Genomic DNA, 24,845 nt, shown 5'->3' with positions numbered 1-24,845 from the left:
TGTGTGCTTCTCGATTCCTACTTTTCTAAAAACATAAGTTCGGAATTTCTCATTTTTCTCAATTCTCAATTCTTCCATTTTTAGAACAGATGTCCTGCACTTTTTTTTTTTTTTAGAATAGGTCTGCTTTTCCAAATTCTACCTTTTTTTTTACAACAGGCTTTTTAAGAACCTGTGCTTCAGATTTTTTATCTTTTTGTGGTAAAACCTCTGTTTTTAAGAAAATACAAAGATAACCTAAAAGCAAGATATGAGAAGAGATTTATTAGCAGTGCTGAGAGGATGAGAATTTGAGATGTGTATGTGAATTAGGAAATATCAGAGACGTATGTGAGACACAGTGCTGCTGGTGTTTCTAATAAAAGCAACAAATTGGATATATGACTCCAGAGAAATTCTGAAGTTACAGAAGTTTTGTTGTTACTGTAGCACTGCAATGGCTGAAAACTAGAATGTGTATAATGTGTATAATGATCCTTCATTAGGGAGAATATACACCTAGCATTAATTCTCCTTATGTCAGTTATATCTACTGGATAGGGAAAGCAGAGGTGCCATCTATATGCAAATAGAGGCCAGTTGTACAGGTCCTACCTGATACGTTCTTCTGATTGTGAATGGAATTATTTACCCATGAAATCTTTTAATAGAGGGCGATGGACCTCGAACAACATCCCAGTTTGGCATGGTAAAGACTTTTCAATTAAACTAATAACATTTATCAGGTGCATATGGATGCACTCTTAATGTCAAATTAGAAACTGGTATCCAAATGACATTGTAATGACCTCCCCTCCACACACACATTAATTTATGCAAGTTACATAACAAGTATCTCAGAAGCTGAAGATCTCAGAGGACAGAAGGAGCCCCATTGAGGTTTTTAATGTGGACCAGTCCGGGCCTTCAAACCAAAAACGGGCAGGACTCCAAGTCCTGGCACACTAAGACAGAAACTCTTGAGTGCCATATTACTAACACACGTGGGCCTGTGTCTAATACCCCTCCTGTTTCCTGTGGTCATTTCTGGGCCAATATACTAAAAAAAAGTCTGCATTTTAGTAGACTAAAAAAAGTCTACATTGTAGTAAACTAAAATTCTACGTTGTAGTAGACTAAAAAGTCTGCATTGTAGGAAACTGAAAAAGTCTACATTGTAGTAGACTAAAATTCTACATTGTAGTAGACCAAAAAGTCTGCATTTTAGTAGACAAAAAAAGTCTGCATTTTAGTCGACTACAAAAGTCTGCATTTTAGTCGACTAAAAAAAGTCTGCATTGTAGTAGACTAAAAAGTCTGCATTGTAGTAGACTAAAAAGTCTACATTGTAGTAGACAAAAAAGTCTGCATTTTAGTCGACTAAAAAAAGTCTGCATTTTAGTAGACTAATAAAGTGTGCATTTCAGTAGACTAAAAAAGTCTGCATTTTAATAGACTAAAAAAGTCTACATAATTGAATAATTCTGAAAGTCATTCAGCGAGGTTTCTTATGAAACACACCTAAAATGCATCACATGTAAAGCTAACACACAAACTGGTTTAGAATACTGAAAGTAAATTGCCTGGAAATGCCAGTCTGACACACTGTACTGTTGAGATAAGGTTTGGGCCTATACAATCAAGGTGGAGAGATACATGCAGAGCATTGTAAGGCAAAATACTCCCCAAAGAGGGCTTGACTCAGTTCAGCAGTTTTATATAAAGCCTATAATTAGTTTAGTCAGATACCATCAAAGTAGAGAGCAGGAGAAGCTTGCAGCTTGCAGAGGATAGAGGCCGGTTTTCATTGAGCTAATTTTTAAAAAATAAACAAAGAAAAAAAAAAGCAGATTAAATTAAGCTTCAGGTGTGCAGGCAACACACACTGCTACTAGTCACATTCAAGACAAATCGTATTTTACAGTATAGATAGATATGCTCCAAAAAGTTTGACTAAATTTTACTATATTCTAGACGTTTAAATCTCATTGATTTCCATTGCAAATGAGGAAGGTATTTCTTTTTTTCTGTAAAGTTCATATTTATTTTATTTTTTAATACTCATGTATGGTGCTAGGTGAAATATTTGTATTATGTAGAGATTACTTTAAAGGGGCATCCTTATTTTTGTAATTGTACTACTACCACTAATACTATACAATAATATAATACAATACTTGTACAATACCATACTACTACTACTGCTACTACTACTACTAATAATAATACTTATAATATCACCATGCAAGTTTTGCATTTGACGCAGGTCACACACAAGGTGTTAAAGATCAGAGGTGATTACTATTGCACTTCTTCTGAACTGCTGGATGGAGGAACACAGTGAGGTTCTGCAACATAGAAATGTTGTAAAACATTTTAAAGGATGTTTTGAAGGAAGTACAGCATCAGAAAGTATCTACAGTATAAAATATAATATTAACTGTGTTAATAGATCAAATGAATAATATCCTTTGGTGGTGTATGTGTAGTCTATGTAAAGTGGTGTGTGGTGTTGTTTGTGAATGTGATTAATAGAAGAGCCACATGTGGTTCCTTTAAAAAAACTTGTTGAGTGATGCAAACTGTCTGTGTTCTTCACTGAGCTGAACCAAGAAGAATGCTTTTTTACATTAAAATGATCACAGTTGTAGGAAGTTCTGTAATATAAAATGAATGCATTATACAGCGCTGGAATTCGACTTATGGGTATGACGACAGAAGAGAGAGAGAGAGAGAGAGAGAGAGAGAGAGTAAGTCAAAAGTATGATTTATTTGGCTGAGATAAGCAAAACTAATATTTGAACACTATCTATCTGTCTATCTGTCTATCTGTCTATCTATCTATCTATCTATCTATCTATCTGTCTGTCTATCTATCTATCTGTCTATCTGTCTGTCTGTATATCTATCTCTCTGTCTATCTATCTGTCTGTCTGTATATCTATCTATCTATCTGTCTATCTACCTGTCTGTCTGACTATCTATCTATCTATCTATCTATCTATCTATCTATCTATCTATCTATCTATCTATCTGTCTATCTGTCTGTCTGTATATCTATCTCTCTGTCTATCTATCTGTCTGTCTGTATATCTATCTATATATCTGTCTATCTACCTGTCTGTCTGTCTATCTATCTATCTATCTGTCTGTCTGTCTGTCTGTCTGTCTGTCTGTCTATCTATCTATCTGCCTGCCTGCCTGCCTATCTATCTATCTATCTATCTATCTATCTATCTATCTATCTATCTATCTATCTATCTGTCTGTCTGTCTGTCTGTATATCTATCTATCTGTCTGTCTGTCTATCTATCTGTCTGTCTGTCTGTCTGTATATCTATCTATCTGTCTGTCTATCTATCTGTCTGTCTATCTATCTATCTATCTATCTGTCTGTCTGTCTGTCTGTCTGTCTGTCTATCTATCTATCTATCTACATATCTGTCTGTCTGTCTATCTATATATCTATCTGTCTATCTATCTATCTACATATCTGTCTGTCTGTCTATCTATATATCTATCTGTCTGTCTATCTATCTATCTATCTATCTATCTATCTGTCTGTCTGTCTGTCTGTCTATCTATCTATCTATCTATCTATCTATCTACATATCTGTCTGTCTGTCTGTCTATCTATATATCTATTTGTCTGTCTATCTATCTATCTATCTATCTATCTATCTGTCTGTCTGTCTGTCTGTCTGTCTGTCAACCTATCTAGCTGCACTCGAACAAATGGATGCAAACGTCGCCCTCTGGTGGAAAAGTGTCCTAAAGTGAACATTTCTGCTGTTTAGGTGAAGTTGACACGAATTTCAGGCACATGCTGCTTGTTGCTGCCGAGTAGATTTATATAATTTCATATAGAGCAACACCCAAAAATATGTTAGTGCCAACTGCATAATCTACAATTGTTAATCTCATTGCCATTAAACTCATGACTCACAAGTCTGACAGACTCACAGTCAATTGTGACCAAAAACAAATAGCCCTTTTGGAAAAGATCTGTAGTCTAGTAACAGTGCAGAATGTTCTGTATCAGGAGCCAGTAATAAGGAATACAGGCGACAGTAACGTATAGATTATTAGATAAGTACTATAAGAACTATAACTTTAGACAAACTGACCTCAGAAGCTTTCGCCAGGACAGGACACGGTTTGTGTTTTCACCCAAAAACCTTGTATCTACAAAAAGGCAACTTTACAGAAAAAGGAAAAACGTCTTAACTTTAAATGGAAGTCAATGTAAATAGTTTCGTTTTGGAGCATTTATATCGGCCCATTCTTCATCAAATGCTGCAATGTAAAGAACAACGGATTCAGATAATATTAAAAAGTGAAAAAGCTTTTGGCTGAAAGCGATGGTATGAATTTGCAAAGACAGGGATATGTTTTGTACGTGTTTCCAGAAAAGCCTAGCTACTTTACTGTGAACTGAAATAAATGAAACGAATAAAAGAAACGTGCATTTTTTAATAAACGCACCGAAACGTATGGCGACATTTGTTGAACTCTGAGGTCTCACAATAACGCAATAAGAAGAGTGTTGTATATTTCAGAGGCTGTATTTTAAGCCTGGCCTGGTCTGATATTAGACAGATTACTCACGGACAAGTACATTCATGGAGCTGCATGTTGTGAATATTTGGTTTTGTCCATCCTGAACATCAGCCGCGTGCAGAGATCAGTGCGCTGATAAACTGCTCCATCACACCGTGAACTTTCAGAGAATGTCGTTTTCACAGATCTTGTACAAACAGCATTGGTGGGATTGGAAAACACGGGGGTGATTTTCAGCCCTTTTAACGCTGTCTTTACAGATTTTGAACAATTCCCGGAGCTGTGCGAAAGCCAGACCCCAGCCCGCATTTTTACAGTACTGTAAATACTGATGACCCTCATTCTTCCATTTCAATAGAAATCGGAGGAAACTCCAATTCGAGTCCGATTCGACCACTATTGCAGGAAAGAGAAGACGTTCACTCTTCTAAATTTAAAACTACTAAAAAAATACTACAATTCTTTTTGCACGCCAATATCGTAGGCACTGCACATTTCATAATGCAATACTGCGTTGATTTGTTTACGCATTTCGCGTAAATTATTGCAGAATATTTAAACTACTGCATACATTATATAGCGTTAATGTTTTAAGCTTTTATATAAACTTCAAGAGTAAGTGGCACGTTTTCCTAGGAGCTCTAACTTTGCACATTCTAGTTGAACCTTTCCATGAACTCAAATACTCTTTTATCCATTTGCATTTTGTTTACAATTTACATCATGTGACCTGAAGACGACCCGACTGTTCATCAGTGTACAGTTCAACGGCATACTGTTCAACAGCATACAGCTACAGTTTACAGTGGGAATGTTTAATCGGGAGGAGGGGAAAATGCTAGAACGGATAGATATATAAATAAATAACTAAATAAATAAATAAATAAATAAATAAATAAATAAATGACGAGATTACTGCGTTATGAATTCGATCTGAATTTTTGAATCTCACTTTTTTATATAGAAATTCCAATACAAAATAGCTTAATAAATCTATAATACGGTCGACTATGTATTATAAGCTCACGCGCTTCTCTGGAATGTAAACTTCCCAGTAAAACGCAACAAATAAATAAATGAACCAATAAACAGCTCAATGAATTACGTGTTAAAAACGTGTATATCTGGAGCGCAAGCACCTAATCCAGGCAATCCTGAATATAATTTCTATATGTTTGTCCTAAATTGAACATATCTGAAACGTAGCTGAAATTATCTGAATTATTTGATTGTACTTTTACTGAAATCCGTTTATCAATACAAACATACAAACAGAAATATGTATCACATATGTTTAACGTTATATATATATCGTTGCTGCCACGGCAACTTTACAACTAAAAATTGGTGGCTTGGTGGATTTTTTTTGCAGGACATAAACGATATATATCATACATATATTGCATATATGTGCTGTTGTTGATATGTTTACTACATATATGTGTACATATTTGATACACATTCCAATTCTCTTATGATATTATATATACATATACGTATATGGTTGGGAACGCTGAAGTTAATAGCCTACTATCACACTGGAAGACACACATTCAGCTGTAAGAGACCCAGGTAATTGCACGTGCATGTAAACATATAAATATTTTCCTAAATGTTAAGATGATGTCTTAACCTGAAGCACGATATAACATTCAGCAATGACTACAGAATAAAACGAATATTATACAAAATATAGCCCAAATCGTTCTGAGGGGGCATCACAGTATTAAGTAGCCTAACAGCACAATCCAGATTCTAATAAATCGGATTACACATCTATTTTACTTTGAGCTGGGTGATAAAACATCTAACCCATTATTACAGTTCAACGCCTACATTTAGTAGAATGCGAAAATATGTAAAGCTTGACTCTGATTGGTGTAAAATTGTGACATTTTGCATAATAATAATTTGAACACCTAAAAATACATACTTCGGTGTTTAAACATACTTGAGATAAGCGGTCAGCTCCATCACCAGCTCACCTGATTTACCATCATTAAGCACTGATTTACTAAACCCCCTGTTTGATGATATAACTTTATATAACTATAAAAACTACTGCGCCCCTATGAGCAGAGATTTAACAGATCATTTAATGAACATATTGATTCAAACCACCACTTTTTGTTTATTACTCTTGTTTGAATTGATTCTAATGTTATTGTTGCACTAAGTACATAAACATTTATTCAGATAAGAAGCTTTTACATTTTAATTTCGTGGGGCCTAAACCTTTCCCACAGTATTTCTTTTATATTTACATATATATTTATTTATTTATTTGCCTATATTACAATTGGTGACTAGCTTTAATCTGATGAAATGTGTTTGTGTCTTATTTTAATATATGGAAAGAACATTAATAATTTGAAAATATGGACATCCATGGGTTAATACATGCTATTTTGCTTAAACGTAGTCAAGCTCAGTCAAATCTCAAATGTTTATATTCCCCTGCCCTCATCTTCATTTAGCATTTCCATTTTTCCCTTTTCTTTCCCCCTGTTTTAAATTACAGCGCCTCAAATCCAGTCTTTGACATTCCCACATGCTGCGAGTCTTCATCTTTTCTAATGTTAAACATGGTCGCTTTTAAGTTGCATTGCTGTGTCTTTGCCTCGTTCTCAACGTGCTGCACGAGCCTGAGGGAAACTTGCTAAAAATATATATGACGTCATAAATGGTTTAATAGATATGTAATGCCTTTTTTTCTTTCCATTGTTACAACTCAGCAGCAGCGGACTGAACAGAGGGGTTCACGCCAGTCCAGTTAAGCACTGCTCGGGTTTCTTTGGCCTAAAAATCTTCCCCGTCAAGTTTTAGTGTCCCTGTTCTGTACGGCACTGTAAGGCCCAGTAAAGCCAAGTCACCAAACCCATCTGGACGTCATTTTCTCTCTGGAAAGACGATTGCACAATAGGCCATGTAAGCTTATTATGTAATTACAGTTTCAGTAAGAAAGTAGTTTTGCTTCTTCCTCTGTTTGTGTGTTTTGATAAGCCAGTCTTGCTTTCATATCCTTTAATCTAAACAGAGGATTTTCACAGCGTTCAGCTAATCTGTCCACGTGTGCTTAATTCTAGAAACACTATATATATATATATAAATATTTTTTTTTATCAAGTCCCGTCAAGTTCTTTATTTCGTTTATGAAACGTAATCTATTATTTTCGTCCGGTCGATAAATAAAAATCAAATTCAAGGTAAAACTAATAAGAATACAAACATAGTATAGTAAATATAGTATCAGTTTCTTTTTTATTTACACGACTGTTTAATGCTTTTTCCCCACACTATTAATATTCCATATAATGAAAGAATATATAATATTAGTAGTTGATAATATCTAACAATTTTTGTAAAAAAAAAAAGTCAATCAAATAATAATTATATTTATATATATATGTGTGTGTGTTATTTAATTTCTATTTTAAAATGTGTGTGTGTGTATATATATATATACACCATATATTTATATATAAATAATTCTATAGTTATTCTATAGATTTTTATGGATTCCTTGCTTAGCCCCCATTCAGGATTTGGCACGCGATTTCTAAATTAGGAAAGAAAATGTATTGTAGTATTATTAATAACACATTTGTTATTATTACTTTCTATTTTTCATTGTTATGTTTTTTCGGTGTTTAACATTTCATTAAGCCATTGGTATTTATTGAAGAGGTAAATGCAGTATAATCGATAACAGATAAGCTAATATATATACATATATATATATATATATATAGTGGTCTACAAAGCGAAATGTAATCAAAGTCTTTTATTTAAAATAAGTGCTGGTTTAACATGGTCCCAACAATTTCAATAAAGTATCAAAACAGAAAAAAAAACAAATCATCTAAAAGAGGTCTGGTGATTTACCATTGTTTTTTTTGTGTAACAAAGATATTATCTACAGAGCTATTGTGTCAGAATGCTAAAATGCTAATCTACACTGGGGGCAAAAACAGCCGGAACTACTTTAGGGTTCACAGGAATCGTAAAAAAAGACATAAACAATAATAATAACAATCACTCAACTCCACGAAGCTGAATCGACAGAAGTCCAAACACTTTTTGGCCCATACACTCCAAAACTGCGGTCAGGCTTTCCACACAAATGTCCTTTCTGCTCGCGCTATTTTTTTGACCCCCTTGTCGGGTTGAAGAAATGTAAAAGTGACCCTTCAATCAACGTCTCAGACCCGGAGGCATTCAGGAGGAACAACATTATGACTCCCATTTTTTGTCTCTCTCTCATTTTCTCCTCTCTCTCTTTCTCACTTTCCCTCCCTCAAATGTCAATCCGCGCGTGCAGCGCCGAGTGCTTGGCCTCGTGCTCCCAGTACGAGTAGAGCTCGGCCGGCTGGTGCTGAGGATGATGAGGGTGGTGATGAGGGTGGTGGTGAGGGTGGTGGTGATGGTGGTGGCTCATGCCGTTGTACGAGTTCATGACGTTGGGCAGCCCCACGGCCTGCATGCGCGAGTACGGGCTATAGGCCGGAGCCGTGATGCCTTTGACGGCGAGGGTGCTCACACTCGTGCCTCCTCCACCACCTCCATCGCCTCCTCCGCCTCCTCCTCCTCCAGCTCCCACGGCTCCTCCGTTACCCATCTGGCAGGGCGCGTAAGGCACGTGCGGGGGCGGCGGAGGGGGCGGTGGAGGAGGCTGCGGCTGCGCGAGCGACCAGGTGCCGTTCATGAAGCCCGTCTGGATGTACTTGGGCGCGGTCAGGTAGCCGTAGCCGTCAGCGCCGAAGAGGGCCTTGCCTGGCTGGAAGTGAGCGGCTGTGGGCGGCCTGAAGGGCCGTTTCATCCGCCGCCGCCGCCGGTAGTTCCCTTTCTCGAACATGTCCTCGCAGGCCGGGTCCAGGGTCCAGTAGTTGCCCTTGCGCTCGCCGCCGCCCTCACGCGGAACCTTAATGAAGCATTCGTTGAGGCTCAGGTTGTGGCGGATGCTGTTCTGCCAGCCCTTTTTGTTCTTCTCGTAGAAGGGGAACTTGTTGATGATGTACTGGTAGATGCCACTCAGTGTAAGGCGCTTCTCCGAGCTCTCGCGAATGGCCATAGCGATGAGGGCCACGTACGAATACGGGGGTTTCTGGGACGGGTCGGTTTTGCCTCCAGCGCCTGGATCCTCCTGCGCCACAGTCTGCTCGTCTTTGGTGAAACTCTCGGCCTTTACCGGCTCGCCGTCGTGCGCCATCAAAGCCATGGCGTCATCTTCTAAGCCGTGGTAAGATGCCATCACGCCTGGAAGACACCAAAAAAAGACAACTAGAAACATCAAAATAAGCCAAAGAAAAGCAAAGCAAAGTATTAGTTAACTAACCAAGCAACTTCTGCTTGCTGACATGAAACATAAAGCTTAAATATTAAAGCCAAACATCTAAAAGTAATATCTCTGTGTATATAAATATAAACAAGTGCAAGAAACAATGTGAACACACCAATAAACAGATATGCAATTCTGAAGATCTAAACAAAACAGTTACAAAAAGAAAAGACCAATTAAGACATCTGGATTGTTGAACTTGGTTGTTGCTCTGGAGACCTAAAATGATATAGAAAAGGATTTTGCAAACAAAACAATTAAAATGCAAAAACGCAAATCGACCTATAATTCTTCCGGTGTGAATTGTGTATATATAACTCTGAAGACCTCATACATAACTCTAACATATAAAAACTAAACATCTAAAAAGAACATATAGCAAAAGAACAGACAACTTTGGTTGTTGCTTTGAAGACGCAGAGCAAAACAGTCCAACAAACAAACTAAAAAACGCAAATCCATGTAAATCCATCCGTTTTTTTTTCATTTTTAACTCTGAAGACATTCAAATATAATACCAACATATTCAAGTTCATGATACGAAAAACTAAACAAACAAACATAAAAAACACAAGATGGACCAAAACGCTCATTGAGTCATATTTGGTTGTTGTTTTTGAATATCTAAAACGCAAAGCATAACTTTCAAAAATCTAAAATCAAACTGCAAAAACGCCGATCATTGCATCCTATTTTAGTTTTAACTCTGAACACTTCAAACATAAAGGCAACAGATCAAAACCAAATATCTAAAAACAACACGGAACAAAACGCAAATCAATACATCTTTGGTTGCTATTTTGAAGACCTAAACGAAGACAAAATATAAAAAAACAAAACAAATAAAAGCAAGACGTAAACTTTTCGTTCTGGATCTTTTTGGCTGCAAAGCCAAACTCTCAAAAGAGCCACCAAAACAGCAAGAGAAAGCGTCAATCAAAACACCGAAACCTAAGACAAGCAAACACCAAAAAATGGAAAAACGCCAATCAAAGCACCTGTGGTTGTTACTTTGAAGATCTGAAACATAACAAAAACAAGCCAAAACATCAAAACAAAACAACCAAAAAAAGGGAAAACACTAATCAAAGCACCTGCGACGGCTGCTTTGAAGATAAAAAGAACGCGGAGTTTGTTTGCCAGCTTTACGCACCTGATATTTAGGAGTTATGTCTTCTTTTTTGCATGCCTTCAAACGGCCTGAGCTACTCGAGAGCCATGGAGGTTTCTCTGCGCGTCCGTGGTGCTTTCTTAGCAGATGGGACTCCTGTTTTTCTCTCTCTCTCTCTCTCTCTCTCTCTCTCTCTCGCTCTCTCTCTCTCCTTCTCTCTCTCTGGTCTTCCCCTGCTGAACTGTTGCTCTGAAAGTCTCGTCTCTCCTCGCGCTCCTATTCGTCGTGTTCCGCTTTCGTCACGTTCTCTGTCCTCCACTGGCAGCCTGGATTGAGCTTCAGCGCTCGTGCGAGGCTTTTTTTTAACCAGGAGAGTTCACTTTCCCCTTTTTACTGTTACATCTTACTTAATTCCCATACATGCAGCTGCTTTATAGCATATATGCACATATATCATAAAGGATTAGCCACATATATACATATATTTGGCATACATATAGTACATATATCATATATTTATATACCTATCATATGCTGGACACATGCAACCGCCATTGCAAGTTAGCTTTATTTGCAAAATTAACCCAAAAAAAAACAACAAAAAAAAACATCTTTAAGCTTATTGCAATTCACCAATCAAACAATACTCATTTAAATAGCTTAACACAACTAATAGAAAAGTGCTTTCTCCACATTTAACACACAATGCAACTTTTAATGATGACTGCAGTCTCAGAATTACTCAAGCATCTTTAGTACTCAGTAGAGCACCCTTCTGCTGTTAAGACCTGCTGGACATGATGCATAGTCAGATGCCAGCTTCTTACAGCATTCTTGAGGAATCTGAGCCCATTCCTCATGGTCAGTGGCCTCCAGTTTGCTAATGTTATTGGGTTTGCTGCTGTAACCACCTTCTTCAAATTCCACCAAAGATTTTCTTTGGGGTTCAATACAGGTAACTGTGACGATCACCCCAGAATTTTCATGACTTCTTTTGAAACCAAGCCTTGGTGGACTTTGAGTTATGCTTGGGATCACTGTCCTGTTAAAAGGTCCGATGACGCCCAAGCTCCAGCTTCCTCACAAAAAAGCAAAAAAAAGACATTTTCTCCTAGGATTTCCTGATCCTTGACTGAATCCTGCCCTCCACACGCCGCAGGTTTCAGAGCCAGAGGAAGAAAACAGCCCGAGAGCATCACTGAGCCACTGCCATGCTTCACTGTAGGCAGGGTGTTCTTTTCAGTGTACACTTCATTCTTCCTCAATCAGACATACCAACCGCTGATCCATAGGACTGAAAAGCTCTAGTTTTGTTTAACCGCTTCACAGAACTGAATCCCAGCTTATTTTACTGCTTTATAGCAGATTAAAGCCGACCTGGTTCAGGTAGTGTAGCCAGTGGTCCTTTAACTTTAAACTGGCAAACTATGCTTCCAGCTGTATCTCTAGGAAGGTCAGTGTCTTTGCTATTTGTTCCTTGTTTGTGAAGGCTATGATCTCTTCTCAGAACTTTCTGGACAACTCTCTTGCCCTATTTCTAACATACAATCAAGTGTCACAGTCAACAAACCCCTAGCCAGTCCAGGTATTTGATGGTGTGTTTTATCTTAACACACCTGGTGCAAACAATGAAGAGCTTGATTTGCCACCTACTTTGCAAACATGTGCTCTTATGAGGGATTCTGGTCAGGGGGTTGGATAATTCTGAGACTGCAGTCGTCATTAAAAGTGCTGTTTAGTGTTGAACTTGGAGAAAATACTGTTGGATTAGTTGAGATATTTAAATTGGTCTTGTTTGATTGGTTTATTGCAAACAGCTGAAAGTTTGCAAACTTACAGTGGGGAGAGAGGGTCGAACGTTTTGATTGCAAATGTGCATGTCACATATTGTCACTATCCCACATTCACTTTTTGGGACATAATATTACTTTGGCAATTGTTCTGTACATTGTGTCCAAAGTTCATGATGGACCAATAGAAATGCTCTAAAATGACTTGGAATAGCATCTTTTTACATTGACTTCAATTGAAAGTTAAGAAGGTATGTATTAAATCTGCCAAATCAGTTTCAAATAAGTTGGAATAGATGTCACATATATTTCAATATGTGACAAATATATGTTGTATATAAGGGAATTCCATGCAGTCTAATATATTTCAAATATCTGAACTCTATATATTCCCATATTTCAGATTTCCATATGAGTTGTACCATAAACAAGTGCCAGCTCTGTTCCTCCAATAACAAAGGTTCATACATGCTTCTCTTCTATTTTTCAGAATTGCAAGTGGATATTAAAAACCTGGCATGGTAGTATTGCAGGCGGACACATTTGCTGGTGTAGTTCACTGATCCTCATTACTCTTAACGTTGTGGGTGATTGTATGTCTATAATCCAGTTGATTTGCTGTGGACGGGTTTGTTTGTGAATAAGCCTCACTGTGGAGGTGAATAGAGTCTGTTATTTGGTGACAGTTATTGGCTGTGAGTGGTGAGTTATTTCTTTGACCCTCTATGCAGTAGTCTGCTTTGCTCTCTGCCTGTCTGCCTGCCCCCCTTTCTCCTCTTGTGCAGGTGCAACAGCATTGTCTTACATGTCAGCACCTTTAGTGGAAAGTAGGCAGTGGCTCTAGGCACAGTTTTTTGTGCTGGCAGTTTTACTACTATTAACTGTTGCTGCTGTTGATACTACTTACTACCACAACTACTACTAATACTACCCTACCTGGCACTCTATTACTACTGCTTATTCACTGCTGTCACTGCTATACTACTACTATTACAACTATTTTACTATATTTACTACTACTACTCTATTACACCTATTACTACTACTACTACTACTACTATAATACTACTACTGCGACTACACTGCTTTTACTACTACTACAACTATTATTATTTTTATTACTTAAACTACAACTCTATTACTACTACTCAATCACTACTAATTCTACTACTACTACTCTATTAGTAGTTTACCTTAATGTAAATATGCATATATAACGTTATTTTAATTATATATTTATACTTTCAATACACATATGTTGATATTTTATATTATATTATATATTTTATTTGATATTTTGGCAATAATATAATATAGTACAATAAGACGCTCTTCTTGTTCTTCTTTTTATAATTATGATTAGTAGTAATATCAATAATAATTGAATTAAATTATGAAAATGTTAAATAAATAGACTGTATTCTCTGCTAGTTTTGCATTTATTTTATTTTGTACAGTAAAATTAATACATTATTATTATTATTATTATTATTATTATTAATAATAATAATAATAAACTGCTACTAAGTGTATTGTATGATACAATAATAATATCAATATTACTATATATGCTATATATAAGTAATACATATAGTATTAATATAAATAAATATATAAATAAGAATAAGCATTGATAAGCATTGATCACTGATAAAGTCCTTCAGAATATCATATTTATCTTACACAATAATCATAACCTGTTGTATACCTGTATATAGAAATGTAGCATAAGCTCGCAGGTTAACGATCAAAGACGAGGGCCGTACAAGACCGGAGTGATCAGAGAGGATCCAGCGAGGATCCAGCGAGGATCCAGGAGACCCGTCCGCGCTCAGTGATTCGGATCAGGGCGGTTCAGAGACAGTGAGATATCTCATACCCGGAGCAGCGCGGAGTTATAGGAGGATTTAAAGAGCCTCTCAAACTTCCTGCTCCGCTCTTTGAAATGAGGATGTTTACGGTTCAGAGTGCAAGAATGCGGAGGGACAGGAGGCTGCAGGCCAGCAGGACGGAGCACATCTGAACTGGAGGACAACCATGACTGCATGCTTTCAGAAAGCAAAGTGAAAGCATACAACCGATGATGCTGATACCGAGGACGGTGGAAGCTCAGCATGGCCTGTTGTGTGTCTGTGATCAGTAGCAGTGAGAACTTCAGCATGGCAGAGCTCCTCATCTGGGCAGTAGGTGTGTATGTACTATGAATGCTAAGAATAGAATTAATACCAATGATACTGATACAAAAAAGTTGTGGTTCTACATCACTGTATTATTTATTATTTATCTCCAAAACCAGAGCTCACGAGACTCGAATACTATTTATAGTTATGAGCCAACACGTGGTTTGGGAAATCAGTGCCTAATGAGGTTAAATCAGGTGAGCTGGTGATGGAATTGGATGCATAGTGCATACTGTATGTACATACAAACATACACACACATTTATAAATACAGAGATAAAAACAGAGAGAGTGTATATTGCTGCTGTCCAATGAAAACCATGTATCTCCATTTTTGGAGATATTTGGAGACGTTCTGGATGAATGGACCAATAGGAATGCTCTAATTTACTTGGAATAAACTCTTATTTTACATGAACATCCATTCAACCTTCAACCAGTTTTGGAGCTACACCTTTTTCATTGGAAAGCGTCAATATTCACATATAGATAGACAGATACCCAGTTAAATAGAGGCAGATACTCAGTTAAATAGAGGCAGATACTCAGTTAAATAGAGGCAGATACCCAGTTAAATAGAGGCAGATACTCAGTTAAATAGAGGCAGATACCCAGTTAAATAGAGGCAGATACTCAGTTAAATAGAGGCAGATACTCAGTTAAATACAGGCAGATACTCAGTTAAATAGAGGCAGATACTCAGTTAAATAGAGGCAGATACTCAGTTAAATACAGGCAGATACTCAGTTAAATAGAGGCAGATACCCAGTTAAATAGAGGCAGATACCCAGTTAAATAGAGGCAGATACTCAGTTAAATAGAGGCAGATACCCAGTTAAATAGAGGCAGATACCCAGTTAAATAGAGGCAGATACTCAGTTAAATAGAGGCAGATACCCAGTTAAATAGAGGCAGATACTCAGTTAAATAGAGGCAGATTCTCAGTTAAATAGAGGCAGATACTCAGTTAAATAGAGGCAGATACTCAGTTAAATAGAGGCAGATACCCAGTTAAATAGAGGCAAATACTCAGTTAAATAGAGGCAGATACCCAGTTAAATAGAGGCAGATACTCAGTTAAATAGAGGCAGATACCCAGTTAAATAGAGGCAGATACCCAGTTAAATAGAGGCAGATACTCAGTTAAATAGGACATCACTGCACAAACGTCACAAAGTACAGATGCCAATTCACATTCAGTAGTGTGTGGGATGTGCGGTATTATGAGTAACCTGAACGCATCAATGTGTGCTCAGATTCAGTGGTGTGTGGGATGTGGGATGTCGCTCTCTGGGTTAATGGTAAAATGGTTTATGTGCTATGTGATTTAGTTACATTTAAAGGCCTACTAAGCAGAGCCAATGGTGGAAACGCGAGCGGACACTAGCATTGGAGTGGAAGACCGTAGCAGCTTTTTACTGACCTATTTTGAACTACCTCAGTGCCTTGTGCTTCCTCGTGGAAGAACACGAAAGTCTTCAAGTGAATCAAGTGAAGCCTTAGCATTTGCCTTTTATGTTGGCCCTGGCTGATCCTTCCTGGTCCTAATGAACGGGCGGGGGCTTCCTCACTTTGTAAAGCCCAGGATTGACCTCGGCCTTAAATTACAAAGCGTGCTACAAAGCTCACGGAGCAGCCTGTGCTCTTCCTGAAGGTGCTCGTTCTTGCTGCTGTTTTGAGAGTACAGGCCATGTTTGCCTTTCTTATCATCCACAGGAAACCTATGGGAAGCTCTAAGCCATTCTCCCAACAACTCGCCTGTCAAATTACTATAATGCATTGCAGTGAGGAAACGCGAGCCATGAATCTTTAACATATATTACACTGGGCTGAGATTCTAGCCAATTTGTTTGATTAATACTCCGATACGCCCTGGGGATCGAAGATAACTGGAGACGTTTTTCTTTTCTCGGCCTCTAAGCACCCTTTCTGCATTTGTTTCTTGGAGGAGGGAGGGACTTCTCCTTGTCAAAATAGTCCAACCACTTTTGCATGTTTGGTAGATTTAGTCATTGCCTTGTGGCATAATTCCACTGACGATATTAACGTTTTTATTACTCGGTTCCAGATACACACACTCTCACAAACACACGGCACTGCAATACAGCTAATTCCCAGGCCTTTAAAGTTAAAGTTCCAGGCCTTCAATTTCCAGGCATTCTTAAGTTATCAAAAGTAAAGATGCGAAGCCTCTCGTTAATGTAGCTTCTGGTCACTTGGGAGGTCATGGATACCTTATATTGCTTTGTACACTTTAAAAAACAAGGGTTTCTAATAATAGTGCTGGGTGATATGATCTCAAATGAATGTAAATATTGATTAATTGAAACTTTTCCTCGATTACGCTTAATGAATGATAATGTAAGGTGCTGGAGTTGCTCAGTTGGCTCGATGTTGGAGTTCTCCTTCATGTTGCTTCCATGTTGCAGACTGGACAGGACAGAGTCATGTGACTACACACACAGTAGTATGTTTTTAAGTGGACAGCACATGGAAAAAAGCATTTTAACAGAATGTTAAAAACTCGAGGTAAGTTTACATCATGTTCTTTAAAGTACTGAAAAGGACTTCTCTGACTCTAGATAACACCTGAACTCTTTCTGGTGCTAAATAAAGTTTCTGCTTTTGTAGACAGAACATCTACAAAAGCTTTTCCAGCAATCTGAAGAGCGCTGTAGCCAGGCAAAGAACCATTTAAGCGTCCAAATGTTTGTTAAGTTTCCATTGTTCAATACAGAACCACTATCTTCACTAAAGAAGTGAAGAATAATAACCCCTAATATGCAATGGACATACATCCATATGTTCAGAGAGGATAACTTAACTTAATAACATCGGTAAAATACAGTGTAATGTTAAATTAAATGGGCAGTGGAGGCTCACTGAGTCGTTGTTCACATGGTTATGGGTTCGATACCCGCGTCTGCTAAGGTGCCACATTGGACCATTGAGCAAGCTATTAACACTCTTTGCTCAGGCCCCCCTCAGCTCATTAGGATATGCAACAAGCAGAATTCTACTGTATACATGTGTAAGTACAATGACTTTAAAGGTGCCGTTTAACCTCTTAAACTCTAAAGGACTCTTAAAGGTCTAGGATCCACCCTATATGTGGGTCCACACTTAGGGTTCTTCACTCTCCTAACGGACGCACAGACACTCCAAAAACAATTCATAGCGGTTACATAATATGCCTTAAGACCAACACCTGATTAAAAGGCCTATGATTAAGTGGCTTATTTTTAAGTGGCTTATTGGTTAAATTAATATTGTGTGAATTGATTTTGACTGGTAGCCTCAGTTGCGCCAGTGTTTTCCAACCTGAATATTACTGCTGTCCAATAAAAACAATTAAACTGAACCATGTATCTTCAGTTTTTCCACTTCCAGTTCAGTATTCTGCCCCATTAACCCCTTAACACTCCAAGGCTTATTACACACTAAGGTGTATTACTCAGTCACTAAGGGGATTTCTGTACAAACTGGTGGGGCTATTCTTTGGTTAGGCTTTTTTAAGAGGTTAAAACACGGCACTGCCTATTTTTAGTACTTGAATGTTACATGACGAATGGACCAGTAGAAATGCTCTAAAATCACTTGAATGAAAGTGAAATCTCTTTACATTAAGATATATTCAAAACTTTTTTTTGGTCATCAGCAATATGTTCTCTATGAGCTTTTGATGATTCATGAACCATCAGGCTGTTCTTTGGCTCGATTGTTTACGCAGACAAATTTAAAGAGTGCATAAATGCAAAACATGCATTGAAAGGCTTACGTGAAAGGAAGTTCTCCAAATCTCCATAATTAACGTATCACATGCTTACCGCCCCAGTTGGTCACTGGCCAAAATGCAAACTGAAGCCATAAAAATGTCAGTTACGTTTAATCAAGTCTTAAGGGTATGGTATGATGTGGTATGACAGAGGGAAAGAAACAACCTGCCCACATCTACAGAGCTCTTACAGCAGTTAAGACGTCCAGCTTTGAGACAGGGAGCCAAACGCGCTCTGATATGGGTCCGATTCCTTTGATGGGCCATGCCGCAGCTCGAGAGGAAGCGCCCCGCTCTCTTTTTAGGCGCAGGTGAAGGTGCCGAGGGGTTTTACACTGAGCCGCCTTTGATCAGGACCAGCCTGCTGTAAACAAGTCACAACACAGTTCAGGCCTGCTCACCCTGATTAGAGTGAGGCTGAGGAGAATAAAAGCATCCTCCAGGAACAATGTTCTTACTGCTGCAATGAAACCATCTCTGAAATAAAAGTGAGAGTCGCAACCGGTCCAAAAAGTATCAAAGAACCACAGAAGAATGTCCAGAATCGGTCAGTATAGCAACTGATGTTCCGAAGGTTCTTCTAATCTTCTCTTTTTGGATTCTTTCAGAGTGAAATAAAATACCTGAGCTCCTGACTTAAATTTGGAGGATAAAGGAAAGTTAGAGAATGTGAATTATTAAAGTGGGCCCAAAATGTATCTGAGCTGCCGTCTTTCTGTCTGTAAGACAGTAACGTAACATAGAATAATCAATATTTTTATTGATATGTTGGTTAACAGAACACAGTTGAAAGAACATAGTCAGAAGAACAGACATGGGTGCTGCCTTCTCTGTGAACTCTGTGAACAGCCACTGCAAAGATTTGTTCAGTTCCACCAGCAGATCACCTGATAATGGAAGCACTGTCAATTACAGCAGCCCATTTTACTATCCAGGTTATTTTAAAATAAACAGATATGTTACTCAAATAAGTGACGTTTCAGAAAGGACATATTAGTAAATTAGCAAATCTGTAATAAAGGTTCCTTTTATAAAAGGCAGCTTCACTTAGGAGTGAACAGTTTGCTTAAGTTTGTCGCTTTGTAGATTTGAATATTTTTGGCCAATTAAATAATGACTTTTTAAAAAGTGTGTTAATGGTTAATAACGGTCAATAACTTAATAACAGTTAATATTGAGTTTAACAATTTCAAAAGTTTGAAAATATTACACTTACACACATACAATTACTATTTAAACATTAGATTCTGTATGAAGAACAAAATATAAAACAAAACAAAACATAATATGAAAAAAATAAAACTAAATATAAAAAAAATCACTAAAAAATATTATAAAAAATAATTTAAATATAAAATAAACAAAAGCAAAAGAAAACATTCAAACATAACATGAAACAAAACATCAAATGAAACAAAAAACATAAAACAAAACAAAACATAAAATATTAAATATAACATTAATCAAAAGATGAAACAAAAACAAAACACCTTTAAGGATTATTTTTCTTGTGTTGGATGAGTTTTCTTAAGCTGTTCATGAAATGAATGAAGTGTGTGAAATAAAGCAGTGAATAATTAATAATCCTATTCAGTTCACATTCACTCACTGCCTCCTTCACTGCTGCTGCGGGTCATTTTGCCACAGTCAGAGTCGACAGGTGCTCTGCCCTCATCTCGCTCACCTGTAGCCGTGGCTGCCTTCACGCTTCAGAGCCACAGTTTGTGCTTCCATTTGAGCCTCTGTTCATCTATTACCATTCTTCTGAAAGGCAGTCCCAGTCTGGCCAAACAGTCTGCTGTCCTCCTTGTTCTCATTTTTAAAGAGGAATTACACTGATGTTTTAAAATTGCTGCATAATTCAGTAGTTAAGATGTAAACAAAGTCATTCAGAGTCGGGTTTGGTGTGAAATGGTTCACTGTACAGAAAATGATATGTAATGCAGTGTATTCATTGTGAATTACTGAGACTCTGTACATTGCTCTTGGATTGAGCATTTTACATCAAACCTGATTGACTTAAAGTGACATCTCCACCTTTGAATTATGCAGAAAATCTAGAGAAATTTTGGAAAAAGTGGTGGATGTCCCCTTTAATCTAAATATGCTTTTATAAGTGAGTTAAAAAAAAAAAATTCTGAAGCTGTTTTGTTGTTATATTCTATTTATATTGTCATATTTGTATTGAGGAACACTTTGAAGGGCTTATTTGGGGTGGATTTATGTATTAGAATGTGTCAGTATTACAATAAAAATAGTAACAGAAGTATTATTCATAATTAATTAATTGTATAAATTCATTCAGGCAGTAGTATGTGTTTAAATATAAGACATAAATCCAGGATATTTTTGACTGACAGATGTTAACACATCACATACAAAGACTGTATCACTAGTATGTGATTTAGTTTAAAACATAAAGCCCTGTATACAGGCCCATACCTCAACTCCTTACCCTCAAATGAAATCAGACACATATTAGATTTATAGTAACTACTGAATAATTCATAGTAAATCTTGCATAATCCATAGTAATTACTCACAGAATTATAGCAATTATGAATTTTAATAGACGCTGAATAATCCATACTGATTACTGAACAATTCATAGAGTATACAAAATAAATCATAGCAGATAAGGAGTCATTCATAGTAGGTTTTGAACAATTCATAGTGAACACTTAATAATACATACTGCATACTGAATAATTCACAGTGGTTATGAAAAAAATCATAGCCGACAATTAATAATACAGAGTAGTAGGCCTTGAATAATGTTTAGTGGGTACTGAATGATTCATAGTGGTTTCTGAATAATTTACAGAGGGTACCTAATAATACATACCTATTACTGAACAATTCATAGTGTTTGCAAAAATAATATATAGTAGATACTGAACAATTCATAATGGGAGCTGCATAACACATAGTAGATCTGAATAATTCATAGTGGGTACCTAATAATACATACTGATTACTGAATAATTCACAGTGGTTACAAAATAATTCATAGCACATACTGAATAATAAATATATAGTAGGTCTTGAATAGTTTACTGTGGGTACTGAATGATTCATAGTAGATACTTCCCAGTGGACACCTAATAATAAATACTGATTACTGAACAATACATTATGATAACGGCATAATATGTAGTATATCTGAATCATTTAGAGTGGACACATAATAATACATACAGATTACTGAATAATCATACAAAATCTTTTATAGTAGATACCAAATCATTCTGATATATAAATATATCAAAGTTTAATGGACTTCATTTCGTGAGGAAATTCTCAATCCAGGACCAACAGAAGAAGAAGATAATGACTGAAGAAGAAAGCATTTAGTTAACATCATGTAAAAGTTTGTAAAGTTCTCCAAACCAAACTACTTTTGTCTGTTCACCTTCAGGTAACATCTCTGATTGTCAGCTCACAGTGCAGGCTCTTTATATCATGACTTCCTTTATAAATGACTTAATAACAAACACAAAATCTGTCAGTTGTATGATTATAAGAGTGAGGAACTGAAGGTCAGCTATATACTTTTATAAATAAAGGTGCAGAATAGGTTCACTGAAGCAATGCCATAGAAAAAAACACCTTCGCTTACCTAAAGAACCTTTCAATGGGTGGCTCTTTTTAAAAAAACAAACAAAAAACCCCCCACACAATTAAAACTACTCACCTGAAAGGTTCTTAAGGGAACCAAAAGTGTTTCCTCTATGGCATCGCTCCAAATATCCCTTTAGGTACCTTTACATCTTAAAAAATGCCCTTGTCGTTTAAGGGGTTAAAAGTCCAATCAGGAATTGCCAAATCATCACTAATTGATTAACAGAGACAGCAGTGAAGATTTGTTCTTGGTAGGTCTGGTATGCTTTGATAGGGCCGTTCTTCCAAAAATGGGCCTGCCAGGCTGTTCGATTCCTGAAGGGCTCTTTTAAAGTCTGTGGGAGAATCCCAGGCCGGCGTTTCTTTGTGCGGTTAAAGCCGTGGGTGATGGCAGAGGCTGCATGTGCCTGCTTATGATTCGATGTCCTGTTTATGTTGAACCTCAGCACAGTCTTCCTGAGGGAAGCCGTGCCATACGGAGCGCAAGCGGCTTCGCTCGCCTCCCCATTCTTGCTTATCTAAACACGCGCATGTGTGCTTTCATATGAACAGAGCGCACAGTCAGATCACCAAGAACAACCTTACCACAGAGTCAGAAACAAGTCTTTATGACTTCATAATGCACTTCACATCCAATACATGCTGGTTCCTTCAAACACATATTCTAGATGCATGGCACAGCACATGGGTGATCATCTTAGAAATGGGTTAAAATGTTTATCTGGGTGGTGCATGTGCTTTTGATTGGAGAACCCCTTTATAAATGTAACCCCTGTAAGTCAGTGGGCCCAGACATCAATACCGGAACAAGCTGGATAAAGACTTAGGGTTAGGGTTAGTTGAAAGGGTTAACACATTCATTAGGACCTAAACACCACCTGATCTTTTTTAACGAAGAACTGACCATCCCAATTATAGGTATTGGGTGCAGTGGGAGATGCAGAACAATTTGTCTGGGGTGGTCAGCTAATCAAATCATAAAGTGCCATAAGGCCATAAATATACAGGGTTGGGAAGTAAGGGAAAAAATGTGATGGTGCTATATAAGCAAAATACAAAACAATCAGTGGCTGTGACTGAAATGGCTAATTTTTCTCTGTGGAATTCAAACATGATTTTGAGGGCACTACAATCACCCACAATGGACTTATAATTCATAGTGAACATCGTAGCTCACTACATCAGCTGAATGTGGACCAGAATGCATTATGAGTCTCGTTATTAAGCAACAGACCGACAGAGGAGCGAACTGGAGCGGACAGTGTTTGCCTAGAAGCCATTGATAGTTACCTTCAACCGCACATGTTGAATTTCCCATATTTTCCCATGCAGTTCGTAAATGGGAGGCGCATGTTTTCCAAGCAATATAAAGGTCAAAGATTGTTCCATAAACAGCTCAATACCTTTACGGATTCAGAATTCAGTTTGTGGGTGTATGGAGCTTTAGACATGGCTCATGTCTTTGTTTATGTGAGCGGTGCAGACGCATGATGAGGATGGGAAGGTGTTTGTCCTGGCACCTAAGTGGTGAAACGAACTTGGGTGTCAGAACGGCAGAGTCGGAGTCTGAAGATCCATCCTTTCCAAGAGTATCTGTGGCAAAGTGTAGTGCTGTATTTTGTATTTTGTTGTTTTTTGTGGTATCTAACCTTGGAGGCATCTTTTGGATCCTAGTCTATACAAACGAGCTAAGGGTATTTTCTGAGTAATCAGTGAAGCTCTTTTGTAAGTCGCTCTGAAGAAGTACGTCTGCTAAATGCCTTAAATGTAAATGTTAATGTCCAAATTCACTTAAGTTTTTACCACTACTTCGTAAAATAAATACTCCTTCCCTATACGGAGCAACATTCAAAGGTATATCATTGTCCAATGTAAATTAGGCCACAGATGTCTCTCCACTCTAATTTAAAGGAAACATCTGAAGGTAAGAAAATCGCCATCGAATCCATGTAGATGTGCTAGGACTGCTGTATGATTAGCTGACTGCTGGACGTGATTTTGTCCACATTGGTCTTCCTGTTGCTAATCGAGTGTGCAGGTGTGTTTCTGTGTAGCATTTTAGTACTAATAGTCACACTATAATAATAATCACAATACCGTGTAATCTAAATCTTATAGATCATCACTGGCATCTTCTTAAATCCTCCATTTTGACCGTTTCTTTTAGTTTCTTACATAATCTAAAAAGTGTAAGTTGTCCTTTGCATTGCCCTGCTAAAAATAAATAAATAAATAAATAAATAAATAAAAAAGCATAGACCAGTTTAGACCATTTTAGATGGCAGTGTTTTAAGCTGTTGTTTAGGTGGATGTCTGAATTGAACATTTTGCAGTTTTTCATATTAACTTATACAATATAAGATTTATTTGTTTTCTATGTGACGTTCCCATTTTGGAGATTATTTTTTTCTCAGAAGTAAGGGTATATGTAATGTAGTAGACAGGGGATTTATTACATTAGGATTATTTGACGTGGAGATGAGCTGGTTTG

At 37.3% G+C, this 24,845-nt stretch overlaps 2 protein-coding genes across 2 annotated transcripts in view; one reads left to right on the top strand and one right to left on the bottom strand.

Annotated features, from left to right (window-relative positions):
• The window catches only part of LOC140545540 (uncharacterized), a 104,927-nt gene that overhangs the window by 42,466 nt on the left and 37,616 nt on the right, over positions 1-24,845 (top strand). The gene's annotated exons all lie outside the window — the stretch shown is intronic.
• Positions 8,359-11,193, bottom strand: foxl2b (forkhead box L2b). Its single transcript, XM_072668357.1, has 2 exons — positions 11,031-11,193; positions 8,359-9,795 (listed from the first exon to the last, which is right to left on the bottom strand). Exon 2 carries the CDS (start codon positions 9,788-9,790, stop codon positions 8,837-8,839), a length of 954 nt encoding a protein of 317 aa, XP_072524458.1. The 5' UTR covers positions 9,791-9,795; positions 11,031-11,193; the 3' UTR covers positions 8,359-8,836.

Source organism: Salminus brasiliensis, chromosome 23 (genome assembly GCF_030463535.1).
Source record: "Salminus brasiliensis chromosome 23, fSalBra1.hap2, whole genome shotgun sequence".
Taxonomy (NCBI): Eukaryota; Metazoa; Chordata; class Actinopteri; order Characiformes; family Bryconidae; genus Salminus; species Salminus brasiliensis.
This window is presented reverse-complemented; position numbering and strand designations above follow the sequence as displayed.

What these genes read in the sequence shown, in the direction of transcription:
- foxl2b (XM_072668357.1), bottom strand. Translation starts at nt 9,790, where the DNA reads ATGGCATCTTACCACGGCTTAGAAGATGACGCCATGGCTTTGATGGCG.